The sequence below is a fragment of the Lutra lutra genome, chromosome 16 (genome assembly GCF_902655055.1).
Source record: "Lutra lutra chromosome 16, mLutLut1.2, whole genome shotgun sequence".
Classification (NCBI taxonomy): Eukaryota; Metazoa; Chordata; class Mammalia; order Carnivora; family Mustelidae; genus Lutra; species Lutra lutra.
The window spans coordinates 37,726,991-37,740,618 of NC_062293.1; the positions used below are offsets into that span (position 1 = coordinate 37,726,991).

Here is a 13,628-nt window from a genome sequence, read left to right on the forward strand (position 1 = left end):
AATTACAGTGAAAAGTAGTCGGCCATGTGAATATTTGAGGAAGGAGAATCCTAGACAAGCCTAAGCAAAAAAAAAGTGGTAAAAAAAAGTGAATGAAAGGCACAACACAGTCATTCACATCTTTAGAGTATCATTTGGCTGCTATGTAAAAACAGACTTTAGAGGAACAAGATTGTGTCGTGGGGACCTATTTTTTTTTTTTAAAGATTTTATTTATTTATTTGACAGAGAGATCACAAGTAGGCAGAGAGGCAGGCAGAGAGAAAGGAAGGGAAGCAGGGTCCCCGCTGAGCAGAGAGCCCGATGTGGGGCTCGATCCCAGGACCCTGGGATCATGACCTGAGCCGAAGGCAGCGGCTTTAACCCACTGAGCCACCCAGGCGCCTCGTGGGGACCTATTAATGGGCTTTGCAACTATACAGAAGAAAGATAATTACAGTTCGTATCAGGATTGTAACCAAAAATATAAAGATGGTTTTGGGATATACTTTGGAGATAAAATTTAAAAGAGCTGCAGGTAGGACTAATGAAAGAGAAATGAAGTGTAAACTCTAAAGGTTTCTGTCTGGTCTGGGAGGACAGTGAAGACATTTACTGAGATGAGGAAGCCTAGGAAAAGAGAAACGGATCTGGAGAGGGAGATCAAAAGTTTTGTTTAGTCCCAGCAGAGTGACCAAAAGAATAAAAAAAAAATGTTCAATACATACTAATGAAAAGGTAAACTAGAGGAGCACCTGGGTGGCTCAGCTGGTTAAGTGTCCGGCACCAGCTCAGGTTATAATCCTGGAGTCCTGGGATGAAGCCACATGTCCAGCTCCCTGCTCAAGGGGAGTCTGCTTCTCCCTCTGACCCCACCCCCTACTTAAGCACACACATGCCCTCTCTCTCTCATACTCTCTCAAATAAATAACATCTTTTTCCTTTAAGATTTTATTTATTTATTGGACAGAGAGAAAGAGATAACAAGTAGGCAGAGAGGCAGGCAGAGAGAGGAGGAAGCAGGCTCCCAGCTGAGCAGAGAGCCCGATACGGGGCTCGGTATCAGGACCCTGAGATCATGACCTGGCTTTAACCCACTGAGCCACCCAGGTACCCCCTCAAATAAATAAAATCTTTAAAAAAAAACCAGACTAGGTCAAGTAGGAAGGTGAATATAATCCAGAGTTAAGGGCAGAGGTCAAGGTTACAGACTTAAATTTGGCAGTCATCACTGTATGAGATGGTATTTAAAGCCACAGTCTGAATGAGTTCCTCCAGGATAAAAATGGGTATAAACAAAAGACAAAGGTGATCAGAACAAGCCCTAAGAAACTTCCAACATGTGAAGGTCAAATAGGGAAACCATCAAAGGAGAAAATAGTAAAGGAAAAAATCAGGGTGCATCATGTTGAATGCCATTTTCTAAGATGCAGATTTGCACACCCAGCTGCCTACTGACATCACTCCCCTCATTCATTCCCAAACCTGTTCCTTCTCCCAGTATCTATTTAAGGGAGCAGCACATCTACCAATTACCAGACCAGAAACCTGACTTCTCTCCCCACAATTTCTGACATCCAGCCAAATCCTGTCAAATGTCCCTCCCTCATTTCTCAAATCAAATTAGTTCTCTCCTCCTTGTCCAGTCTTTGAGCTCAGACCAGGATCTCGCTCACCTGGATTACCATTCTGTCTCCAGTCCAGCGTCTCCACAGGCAGCCATAGGAATCCTTTAGTTGACACCACTCAGGTCAGGCCACGCCCCTGGTTAAAATCTTTTAGTGACTCCCTATTTGGAGGCAGGGGAAAAATGAAATGGAAGGACCTTCTCACCAAGCTTGCTTACCTCTCCAGTCTTACCTTTTGCAGGCCCCTCCCTGAACTCCTCCTCCTAATCACAAACACTATATACAATTCCCAAACACAGGGCTTGTTCTTCACTCTCTTACCTCCTGACTGACTTGCTCATATCGTTTTCTGCTGGGAACACCATTTCCTCACCTAGCCTTCGTACTTGGCCAATTACCACTCTTACCTCAAGACTTAGCAAGCCTTCTTGACCCCAACTGACTAGATTGTGTTCTACCAATCAGCCTTCAAAGCACCTTGTACTTATTCTTACTAGAGTATTGTCAGTCCTTATACTGTCTGTCTGCTTGATGGGCAACATTTCCAGCATCTTGTACAATGCCTCACCCTTGGTAAGGATGGAGAGAGTTCTTTAACATACCGTGCACACTGGTGTCTGGACCCTGGCTTGTCAAATCCTTACTCTTCCTAACTTGCCCTTAGACTTCACATTCCTAGCATCTAGAACACTGCCTAAATAAATGGTTCACAACTGTAAACTGCAATTAAACCAACTGTGTCAAAACCAACTGGTAAGCTTGATATAGATTCCTAGGCCTAGCTGCCCACACTTAACAAGTTCTGATGAATTAGACCTAGGGTGAGGCCTAGGAATCTCTAATTTTGAAAACCTCCTCAGGTAATTCTGACATGCACTCATTCTTGCAAACTACTATTCTAAACAGAGTAGGAGCTCAGTATTGTTGAAAGTAACATTTTCAGTTCATGAAACAATGCATTGCTTAATTCTTTAGGGTTAGAGTCTGTTGTAACTGAATCCTGAGTGTGACAGAACAATGCACTAATGTACAAAAGTCCACAAAACAAGCAGCCTTTATTGCAGTAATACAAAACACTTTCCATTTTGGCAATATTTTACAACGCACTTAGCTTCAAGGGTTGGAAAGGAGGTTGGAAACTAAATGGGGAAATTTTAATGGACATTTCTAAAAGAAAAACTGTCCCAGCCCTCCCACCCAAATAAAAATCCAAATGTCACTTAATTTCACTACCCAAGAAGAGGCCACGAGGAAAGCAGCAGGCAAAACTCTGGCAATTTCACTATGGATCATGTCAGAGACAAAGGAACATTCAAAACAGTCATCAGTATGGTCGGTTGCGCTGATCATTTCTGTAGTCGTTTCTAGGAATGAAAAATAAAGAGCCAGACTAAATTCTAATTTTGTACCACGGGGGCGCATCATACATTTCCTCAGGGTGCTGGTAACTGGTGTCAATTTGTCAATTTCTGTAACAATGACACCATACCTAATTTATTTCTCTACTCTTAGAAGGTGCTTAATAAATGTCTAATTTATCAGCTTTAAGACCCACAGAATTCCTAGAAGTTTTTTGCTATCATTCTCTTAAAAACTTCCCTTCTAGAATAAGGATTCCAAAGCACTGTGGTGTTTCAGGAGGTCAGAGACTGTGCCAATTCCAACTCTCTAAACAGAAGAGTGACATAACAGAATTAGGCAAGCAAACAATTTAATGTAAGAATTCTGGGTCTGCCACTTACTGTGTGACCTTGGAAAAGTTACTCAGTGTTTCTTATTCCATAAAATGGGAAATACATCTACAAGAAGAACTAGAACTAAACTAGAACTAAAGAATACAGACACTTCAGGCGCCTGGGTGGCTCAGTGGGTTAAAGCCTCTGCCTTCGGCTCAGGTCATGATCCCAAGGTCTTGGGATTGAGCCCCGCATTGGGCTCTCTGTTCAGCAGGGAGCCTGCTTCCTTCTCTCTCTCTGCCTGCCTCTCTGCCTACTTGGGCTCTCTGTCTGTCAAATAAATAAGTAAAATCTTTATTTAAAAAAAAAAAAAAAATCCTCATTCCTTTAAAAAAAAAAAAAGAATACAGACACTTCAACAGGATTTGCCGAACGGTAAGAAGTGTTTAAAAGGTAATAATTACTAATAGTTAATTACAGAGTGCTTACCATGGGCCAGGAACTGTCATAGCATAGTAATCTAATACAACTCCATGAAGGAGGTATTACTGGCCCCATTTTATAGATGAGAACACTGATGCTCCAAAGTAACTTGCCTAAAGTCACAGAGTTAACAGTGGAGCCAGAATTTGAACCCAGAAAAGTCTTGCCTCTGAAACTCCATGCTCTTAACCACATGCTCTACTAATTCTCACTACCCTATACTGCCTCTAGCATAGAGATACTTAGTATAATAACTGAAGTTCTTTCACCATCACTGGAGATTCAACTTTTTCTGCCTCTACACCATTCACATGCACAACACACTCCCGTCAGTACTATCAGCGATTTTCATCTGGAAAAGGTATTACCACAATCTCCAGAGAAACAACTACAAGGTGACACAACACACAGGATTTCAGAAAACACACCCCTCTGAAAGGTGTACTCCCCCTCAGATTAAGAACCTCTGATTTACATACAATTTCAAATTATCTCTCACTCTCAATTATCTTTAGCCATGAGGAAGAATAGCACAATACACACACACCAATATAAAGATCTGTGAAACAGAATTTCCGAAACGAGTTTTAGAAATTTCTAAACAGGAAACTAAAAGAATCTTCTCCATTCTCACTGAGAGAGTTTCCAATGAAAAATTCGAGTTCCAAAAAACTGAACCTTAAGAAAATGTGACAAAAACCCTAAAAGCAGTGAGATTAAAAGGTTAACAAGTACATTCTAATACTCACCTTCCTCCCATTTTGCCTCCATAGCCGCCTCGGTCTCCTCCATAGCCGCCCCCACTCCTGTCACCTCCATAGCCGCCACTTCGGTCTCCACCGTAGCCCCCACCGCCACCGCGGTCTCCTCCATAGCCGCCTCGGTCTCCACCGTAGCCACCTCCTCGGTCTCCCCCATAGCCGCCGCCTCGGTCTCCTCCATAACCTCCTCCTCGGTCTCCACCATAGCCGCCTCCTCGGTCTCCACCGTAACCGCCGCCTCGATCTCCTCCATAGCCGCCTCCTCGGTCCCCACCGTAACCACCTCCTCGGTCCCCACCATAGCCGCCCCCACTTCTGTCTCCACCATAGCCGCCCCCACTTCTATCTCCTCCGTAGCCGCCACCGCCACTTCTGTCTCCTCCGTAGCCGCCGCCGCTCCTGTCTCCTCCATAGCCGCCTCGGTCTCCGCCTCTGCCCCCACGACCTCTATAGCCCCTCTCTCCACCATAGCCTCTTCCCCGGAAGTCTGCAAAGTAGAGATGCAAACCAGTGAGGCCAACAGGATAATGTAAACCACCCTTAATGCTAGTCAGAAGATAAATGCCATGTAGATGCTATCAAAAGGCAACCCACCTCCTCCCGAGGGACGAGAGTCCTCTGGTCTGGGCTCATTACACTGGTTGCAGGAATTCCTTCGAGCAAAGTTCATATTTCCACACGATCTGAGAGAGGGGAAAATAAAAATGTTCAATAGTTTCCAACTGAATCAGAACCCCCTCTTGCATCCTCCAATCCCAATCCCAACTCTACTACTGCCAGTGTAAATAGTATACTTACGGATTAGGGCAAACCCAGTCCCCACTTTTGGGGTCTCCACCTCTCCCCTGAAAGCCTCCACGACCTCTATATCCTCCACGGCCTAGGGTCAAGAAGGGTGGGAGAGAAAAATCAGCAACCAACTTTACCAGCAGAGGAAAAGCACCAGATGAAAGAATTAAGAGCAAGTAACCATCAATAACTGGGTGGCTGCCCCCAAAATTAAGCCCTAGGGTAGATAGAACTCTGATTCTTTCATTTGAAGCTTTACTTAGTAAATCCAAGAAATGTGGGAAAAGAGCCCAGGCACCTATTACAGTGCAAATAATGCCCTAAAAAACTTCAAAGTCCACTTTCTATTATAATACTCTCCTTGGTTTGAGAATCTCAGTGATAAAGGTAGGAAGACATGTTTTAAATTTAAGGAATTAAACACAGTAGAAATGAACAAAGTGGCAACAACTGTATCAGGAAACTTACAAACTGGTCAGATTACCTAATTAGGTATCATTTAAACAATCACCTACTGATCTCCAGGTAAATAACAAACTGCCACAAAGCTTCCCAAAGGGATTTCCAGAACGTTCTTCCAACTACTTTCTTAACTATTATGACACCCTATTTACCCAATCTCCTTTCAGTACCCACTCTCACTTTAAGATAGAAGGAAAAAAACCTAGGGGGACAAAGAGGTAGTAGTATACACAACAGAGACAGAACATGGACTCAAATTTCAAACCCTTAGTACAATATCCAGGCCTGTGAGCAACAAGTGTCTTACCTCGTCGCCCGCCTCCACTTCCACCTCCTCTCATGAATTCAGGTCTTCTGGTAGCAAAGGACACTTTAATGATGTTGCCATGGAATTCTTTTCCTAAGATGAAAAAAGAAAAGTCTTAAAGAAATGCTACTCCACATCTCTACCTCTCAACAAAAATATAAACTATCTTGGAAATTTTTAGTTTTAGAGCAATAATTGATATCCTCACACAAATTCAAACACAACAGTGTTCCCAGTGTTCAAGGTAACAGTGCTCAAACATGATACAATCTACTGAATAGAGCAGATCTGTCACTGGGACAGTTACTTCTTACTAAGCAAAAACCCCCAACATCTAGTATTTGTATATGGAAAGAGAGAAGTACAGCACAATGTGTATAGTATGTCACCACTTCGGCTGTATAGAGGGACTGAATGTGTGCCTTTACATGCACATACATGCTATATATACACCGCTGATTATGCTCAACTCTCAGGAGGGGAAAAGAGATTGCTGGGGGTCAAAGGTAGAAAGAAAGCTCATTTTTTACTCTCCACTTCTGGTATAGTTTGAAACTCTTTTACTATATGCAAGTAGTATCTTTAAAAGTAATACATGTCAGAAAAATGAAAGCATATGTGATTACTTACACATATGCACGCACACCTATATTCTGCAGCCCAGGGCCTTAGAGACAGAAATTAATCTTTTTACTTTACATTAAACAAGAAGATTCATAAAATGGTCACAATTCCAAGGGACTCAGCTCCCTAATCAAAGCCCCTATTATTATGGCCGACAACATTCCAGAGTATTACACAGTAGGACCTAGGAAGCCACTCATGGATCAGTATTTTCAAAGCTATAGAATGACCTGAACTATTGAGTTAGGTTTAAGGGGCTCATATGCCGTGGGCAAAAAAAGCACAATTATTTTTGAACATATGAGCAAAAGAGATTGCTTTTTAATTTACCAAACTATAAAAAACACAGAAAAGTGAGGAAGAATGGATCTAGCCTTCAGAGCAAAGTGATAAAGCCGGAAAGATTAAAGAAAAAAGGGAAAGAATATGAAGGTGAGGACAGAGTATCACAATCTCATTTCTGCAGAAGTAAAGTAATGCAATTAAATTTTAAAGGATAGAGGTACAATAATCTCAGAACCAGAGGGACCTCAGGTATCTATCAATCTAATCTAGCACGGTTAAGTCCTTTAGAGACTGTGGATGCAGACTGCCTGAGTTTGAATCCTGACTGTGCCAGTTATGCTATGATCCTAGAAATTATACAGCTTCTCTATGCCTCAGTTTTAACATCTAAAAATAGTAATAATAGAGTGTATGTCTCATAGGGTTACTGTGAGGATCAAACTGAATTAATGGATATACATCTTCTAGAACTATGTCTAGCCTGTAAACCATAGTAAACATGCAATAAGTGTTGGTTTTTATTAGAGTACAAAACAATTTCTAATAACATGGGGAAATGACTATTAAAATGTTAAGTGAAAAAAGCATGAGACAAAACTACATTTGGAGTATAATGACAAACTTCTAAAAATGCTTTTAAAAGAGTGAAATTAAATTTAATAAAAAATATTTTCAATGATTATTTTTTTTTTTTTTAAAGATTTTATTTATTGATTTGAAAAAGAGAGATCACAAGTATACAGAGAGGCAGGCAGAGAGAGAGAGAGGGAAGCAGGCTCCCTGCCGAGCAGAGAGCCCGATGCAGGACTCGATCCCAGGACCCTGAGATCATGACCTGAGCCGAAGGCAGCGGCTTAACCCACTGAGCCACCCAGGCGCCCCTCAATGATTATTTCTGAGTAGAGTACTATGGATGCTTTACTGTTTTCTTCTACTTTCCGACATTTTCTTGTTTTCAGGGGAAAAAAGTCTTAATATTTATTCCAAATATGTATTAACTTCGTATTTGAAGGAAAATTAATCTAAATTTACAAAGAAGACAGTTAAGCATGCCAACCCTCTAAATCTCCATCAGGGTGGCTTTAAGCACAAGGTAGAATAATAAGGAAATATTGGAGACAAACACGGAGAGAGCTCATCTACCTCATTTCTGAAAGTATGTAAAAATTCTGGCCTTTATTTTTAATAAAATATCCACAAAAGTAAACACGAAAATAACCAGTCTACCAGAATATATTTTGACTTTAAGACTAGAAAACATTTATCCAAACTGCATACTGAAACAGTATGAGTAGATATACCATCAAACCAGTCAATGGCTGCCTTAGCTGAAGGAGGGTCATCAAATGACACTGTTGCCTCTCCTTTTGGCTTCCCTGTGTCCTTGTCTGTATACAGATTGATCATTGGTTTTCCCGTCTTCTTATTTGTCTGAGGAACAAACAAGATGGTAATAGCTTTTTTAAAAAAAGTGATCATAAACCATAAAAATTAAGATTTTTTTTAAAGGAATTCACATATCCATACTATAAATAGTACGTACCTAATATAAAAATTGTTATTTATAGGTTCTGAAAAGGAAAACTCTCTTAAGATATACTAAGTAAAACCCACGCTATGAAAATCAAACTTTATGTATATTGTATTGTAATGTATACTGTTTTATCTATGTATAATTTCTTTAAACCCACAAAAAAAATGTAGATAATGCTTCATATAAATATATACCTTGTAAAACATAAAAAAGAGTCAGGAAGAATGTACACCAGGCAAATTAACAGATTACTACCAAGGGATACACCCTGCAGCTCGCTGGGATGGGAGTGGAAGATAAATAAGAACGTTTACTCTTCAGAACGGTGTGAATTTTTTACATGTCATGGGTAAATGAGTAATTCCACAGACATCAAAACAAGGACAAATGCAAACTGATTTCAGGCAAATGCTACAATCTACTAACACTAACTGCTGCTTTCTAAGTTAAAGAGAGACAAGAAATATATGCATGAAACAAATGGTGCATGAGACTCATTCAGTATACAATAAACAATACAGTTATGAAACAGAGCATCATGTACTGGGCTAATATGTAATACAGTCTGCATATAATGGCCTTTTGGAATCTACTAAAATGTTCTCACAACCTCGTTTGGTTCTCACAATTTTTAGGAGCTAGGCAGAGACTATTTCTAAAGCCCAAGACTGAAAGTTAAAGGAGAAGGCTGTGGGAAGATAAACAAGCAAGGAATAAAATTTTCGTGTATTTAGCAAATTTAGCAAAAGACCTACAGACATGGTTGGGCATGTGTATCAGGGAATTTTAAGAGACATAATCTTATGTAATCTATGTAGCGTAACTAGAATATGTTAATAATTATGAGATTTTCAACATAAGCCACACTTTCTACTCACCTTGATAATTCCTATTTGTTTAAAGAACTCCCCCACTTGATCTGTAGACACACCCTCCCCAAGTCCTTGAACAAAGATTGTGTTGTTATCTGAATTATCAGATTCTGAATCTAAGGGGAAAAAAATTATGGTTAATTATACATATTCCTTGGTCGTACTACATCCTGTTCAGTAATCAAGAGCAATAATTTATTGTCCAATATTCAACTACTTCTATGACCAAAAGAAAAAAGGACCAATATACAAAAAAATCTATCAACATGCGAAGTGGTCACCATAGTTATCTGGTAGTAGATCAATCCTGACAACCAAACTTCATTTAAAGTGGATCAAGTCCACACTATGTGAAATACAGACCAGTTAAAGGAGATCTTAGAAATCTTACTCTTTACATTCAGATACAGGGCTGAAGCTCATGAATAGATGAAGACAGTATTAATTAGCATTCCTTTCTTTGGAGAGCTTTAACACTTTATGGCTAATCAGTACTTCTAAGGCTCTCCAGTAGAAAATTCCCCAAATCTGACACTCTAGACCTCCAAGCAAGCCAAGCACAACTACTGGTTTCCCAATCATTGCAATAAGCCCTGTATATACCAGACGGTAAGGGCTCCTTGACAGACACCTCACCTTACACGCACACTTTTGGATTAGTACAACAAAGTAAGAAAGATGTACAAAAATTCAGTCCATCAAGAGATAATTCAGAAATTGCCATCTTAATAAAAACAAAATATTTTGGCATCTTAATAAAAACAAAAGTCTGATTTCAATACGTATTAAAATTTTTTGCCTCAAATAGATTTTTAATATTTAAATTATAACTTCCAAAAGGCTCCAGATAGCTTTGAATTTCATTTAAAAATAAAAGCCACACGAAATCAGTGACCTCTGCCCAGAGTAAGATAATACTCCCCATGTATGAATTCAAGTTTCTTAGGCCCACTAAGCAGACTACCAATCTGATGTAATATTTTCTTAAACAGTTATTCTACTTCAAATTCCCAATGATACCAACTCTCTCAAATTTGATCTGTAGTATTTAAATAAGTAATGTTAATTAGAATACAAGATTGAGTATTTCTTCATAAAAGAAAAAGCAGAGCATAGGAAACCACAAATAGCAATTTTCCCCAGGACACTTTCCAATTTCCCTGAATTTTTCTTTCTATGTTTTTAGAAGTGAAGCTTCCTAATTCTGGAAACACTATCAAATTAAATCTTCCTCCTGCCCTAACTCCTCCAACACAGACACTTTTTTCTTGAAAAACTGGAAAACTAACATTCTCTTAATGGCAAAGTCACAAATTACCATAAACCTTACCAGCATCTGGTCTGGGTCCATAATCCCTGTGACCTAAGGGAAAAGAAAAGAAAAAGAAAAAAAAAAAGCTATTTAAGGCAACTCATTAGAAATCACGAAAAAATAGTAATAAAATCCAAGGCATGAAAGCCAATACTTCCAAAATCCTTGAAAGTCAACCATCACAGATTTACAAAGTAAATATATAAATTAAGTTTTACTAAGTTTAGAAATCAAGATGAAAGTCAATTATTTCCTTAAATTTGTCCCAGACGGTACCCACCACTTTGGCATTATGCTAGTATCACTTTTGTTAAGCTCTGGTTGTGAAGGCTGATTGGAAAACCCTAATAATTTAACAACACCATGTCAGCTGCCTTTATTAATAAATGTATTGTCAAATCCAGTGAAAGTCTCATTCAACGGTCACCACAGACTCTTTCATGCAAATTCGCTGTGTAGAAACCCATTGGACTGTTTGAGATCAACTTTGGCTTTTTAATGTTTTCTTTGATATATTTATGGATATATATATATATATAAAATTTTTTTTTTTAAAGCACACAACACACACCAGCCTCAACAGAGTAAGAAAGGGCTTAGAACTGCGTCTGCGGGATATTGGTGGCTTTTAGATTTATATAGCATTTCCACTGAAACATTTTGGGATACTCAGCACTTACCACCAAAATTTTTGAAGCCACCGCGGTCACCACCACTGCAGAGGAAAAATTGAAGAAATGATTTCTTCCTTAAGTCTCTAATGTGCTGAGCCCTGGGCTCAATCTACACTTAACTGTCACAAGTAGAGTGCCTAGGGAAACAGTAGCACCTCTAACTTTCCAGTAAATTCCATTTCATAGACTCCAAAATGTTGTTTCCACCTCAGTGTCTTCCCAAGGATCTATTTCCACAAGGTTGCCTTTTCAAGCTTACTACAGAATGTATCTCACATACTCTTATTTTAAAATCTTCCCAACCCCAAGCCAAAGGGATACTATTCATACCATAACTTAAAAGCTGGAGGCACAGAATGAAGAATGCTAAACTGGAGCAAATATTCTTTCCAAGGGGGATTATTTTTTTAAATATGAGGAAAAAGGAAAAGGACTAAGATTCTGATAGCAGAATGGGAGGTAAAAACTTCAGTAGTATATTCTATTATGATACCAAATTGTGGGTTTTATGAGATGAAGAAAAAAAGTGAGGTATAAATATACACGAAAGTGAGCCTGAAAGTAGTCTTAATCTCAAATCATTCAGAAATCTGATAAAATGAGCACTAAAGAGCAGCATAACTCCTACGCTATACCCACTATAATATACGAGATCTCTTTATATCAGAGCTACTGAGATTCATGCTGCCAAATGCTCTGTACACCGATCAGCAGACCATGCAACAGAACAGAATGTAACACACTCCAGCATCACAGCTGTCCACAAGAAAATGACTACTTGGCAAATTTCCACTGACAATGGTCCTTGTATGCATGAAAGCTACGTAAGAAATCTGAGATCTCTCTCACCAAGAAACTGTTGAAATCTCATACATTAAAAGCTTGTCTCTCTTGCGTGAACTAAGGAAGCCACTAAGGTTCACACACTGTCATGGAAATAAAAACAACCAGTTTTCAGATGGTGACATCTAGTATGCTACTACCATTAATCATCATCTACTATCATCCAAGAAACTAATCCAACACACTAAGGTCTCTCCAATGCTTAAAAGTCTTTCCTGTAATGGTAACACTGCCCCTCCAGCCTCTAGACAGATGGCTTTTCTGAAACATCCTGAGAAAAAAACGCTCTAACTCAATGAAAAAGCAGTCTTCTTTTATAAGTCTATTCTACTACCTTGATGTAAAATCTCCCCATGCAACCAGTTTAGGTATAGACACAAGCACCTTAATTTGTTATTAATTTAATTTCCAGGAAGACTCTAAGGAGAATAAGGCTATTTCAAGACTATGCAGACAATACAGTGCTCAGGTCCTTTATATACATATAGTCTCCTATTGAGTCTCTAAGATCCCTCTTTCAGAACCAAGCCCTTCCTACACTTCTAATTGACCTGTGTATCACTGCTTAACTCTTTTAAGGAAAGCCAACAGAGTTCTTGAGATTAATCTGCTAAAAATCTTGTTATTAGAAACCAAGATATCTTAGGTTTCTTCAAAGATGACCACGAGAACTCAAAAAAAAAAAAAGGAGGAAAGAACCAGTGAAAATATTAAGCCCACAATTCTGTCAGGAGGCTAAAGTCTGCAGGATAAAGTAGATTCTTTAAATAGGAAAATTTTGTAAGTGCTGGAAAAGATACCTCTTATTTATTTTACTGTCATCTTAAACAAAGTACCAAACTGTTTATCTGGCCACAGTGGAGAGAGAAAATACCCAACTACATACATCAGCTAATTCCTGTATTTTCTACTCTGGCCATCAATATAACTTTGAACAATAAGAAAAGGAAATACCACTGCAAAATAAAAGTGCTATATAAAACAAATGATATTTAAATAGGTTTGTTATTTCCTATTTCTCCATATAATGACATTTTAACTTAAATCACCTTCGTTGAGCATTTCCTTTGAAAATATGGCAGCTGAAGATTTCAACATAATGGGCATAAACATGTAAACCTCACAGTGCATTTGAAAAAGTACTAGTCTTCAAACTAAGAGACTCAGGGTATAGTCTTTAGTACTGCTAATCAATCTTGAAAATTTGGACATGTCAGTAATTCTCCCTAGGCTTCAGTTTCCTCCTTCACAGTAAGGGTATACATCCCTGCTACTCAAAGGGTGATCCAGGCAGAGCCTGAGAGCATCCCAGAAAAGCAGGATCCAGGATCGTAGGCCTCACCTCTTATCTATTAAATCAGAATCTGCATTTTAATAAGATAACCAAGGAATTCATATA

At 39.0% G+C, this 13,628-nt stretch overlaps 1 protein-coding gene across 2 annotated transcripts in view; it reads right to left on the reverse strand.

Moving 5' to 3' along the window:
- Positions 1 to 2,643: 2,643 nt before the first annotated feature.
- Positions 2,644 to 13,628, reverse strand: part of TAF15 (TATA-box binding protein associated factor 15) — a 29,575-nt gene continuing 18,590 nt past the window's right edge. The window contains exons 8-17 of one of the 2 annotated variants that reach the window (XM_047707244.1): positions 11,393 to 11,427; positions 10,731 to 10,763; positions 9,407 to 9,516; positions 8,296 to 8,425; positions 6,086 to 6,178; positions 5,326 to 5,407; positions 5,122 to 5,210; positions 4,712 to 5,014; positions 4,516 to 4,645; positions 2,644 to 2,971 (exon numbers count right to left, since the gene is read on the reverse strand). In XM_047707244.1, coding sequence (XP_047563200.1) covers positions 2,932 to 2,971; positions 4,516 to 4,645; positions 4,712 to 5,014; positions 5,122 to 5,210; positions 5,326 to 5,407; positions 6,086 to 6,178; positions 8,296 to 8,425; positions 9,407 to 9,516; positions 10,731 to 10,763; positions 11,393 to 11,427 — 1,045 coding nt within the window. In that variant the 3' untranslated portion in view covers positions 2,644 to 2,931. Of the gene's footprint in view, positions 2,972 to 4,515; positions 5,015 to 5,121; positions 5,211 to 5,325; positions 5,408 to 6,085; positions 6,179 to 8,295; positions 8,426 to 9,406; positions 9,517 to 10,730; positions 10,764 to 11,392; positions 11,428 to 13,628 lie in introns of both variants that reach the window. The other variant, XM_047707243.1, reaches the window with a different exon arrangement.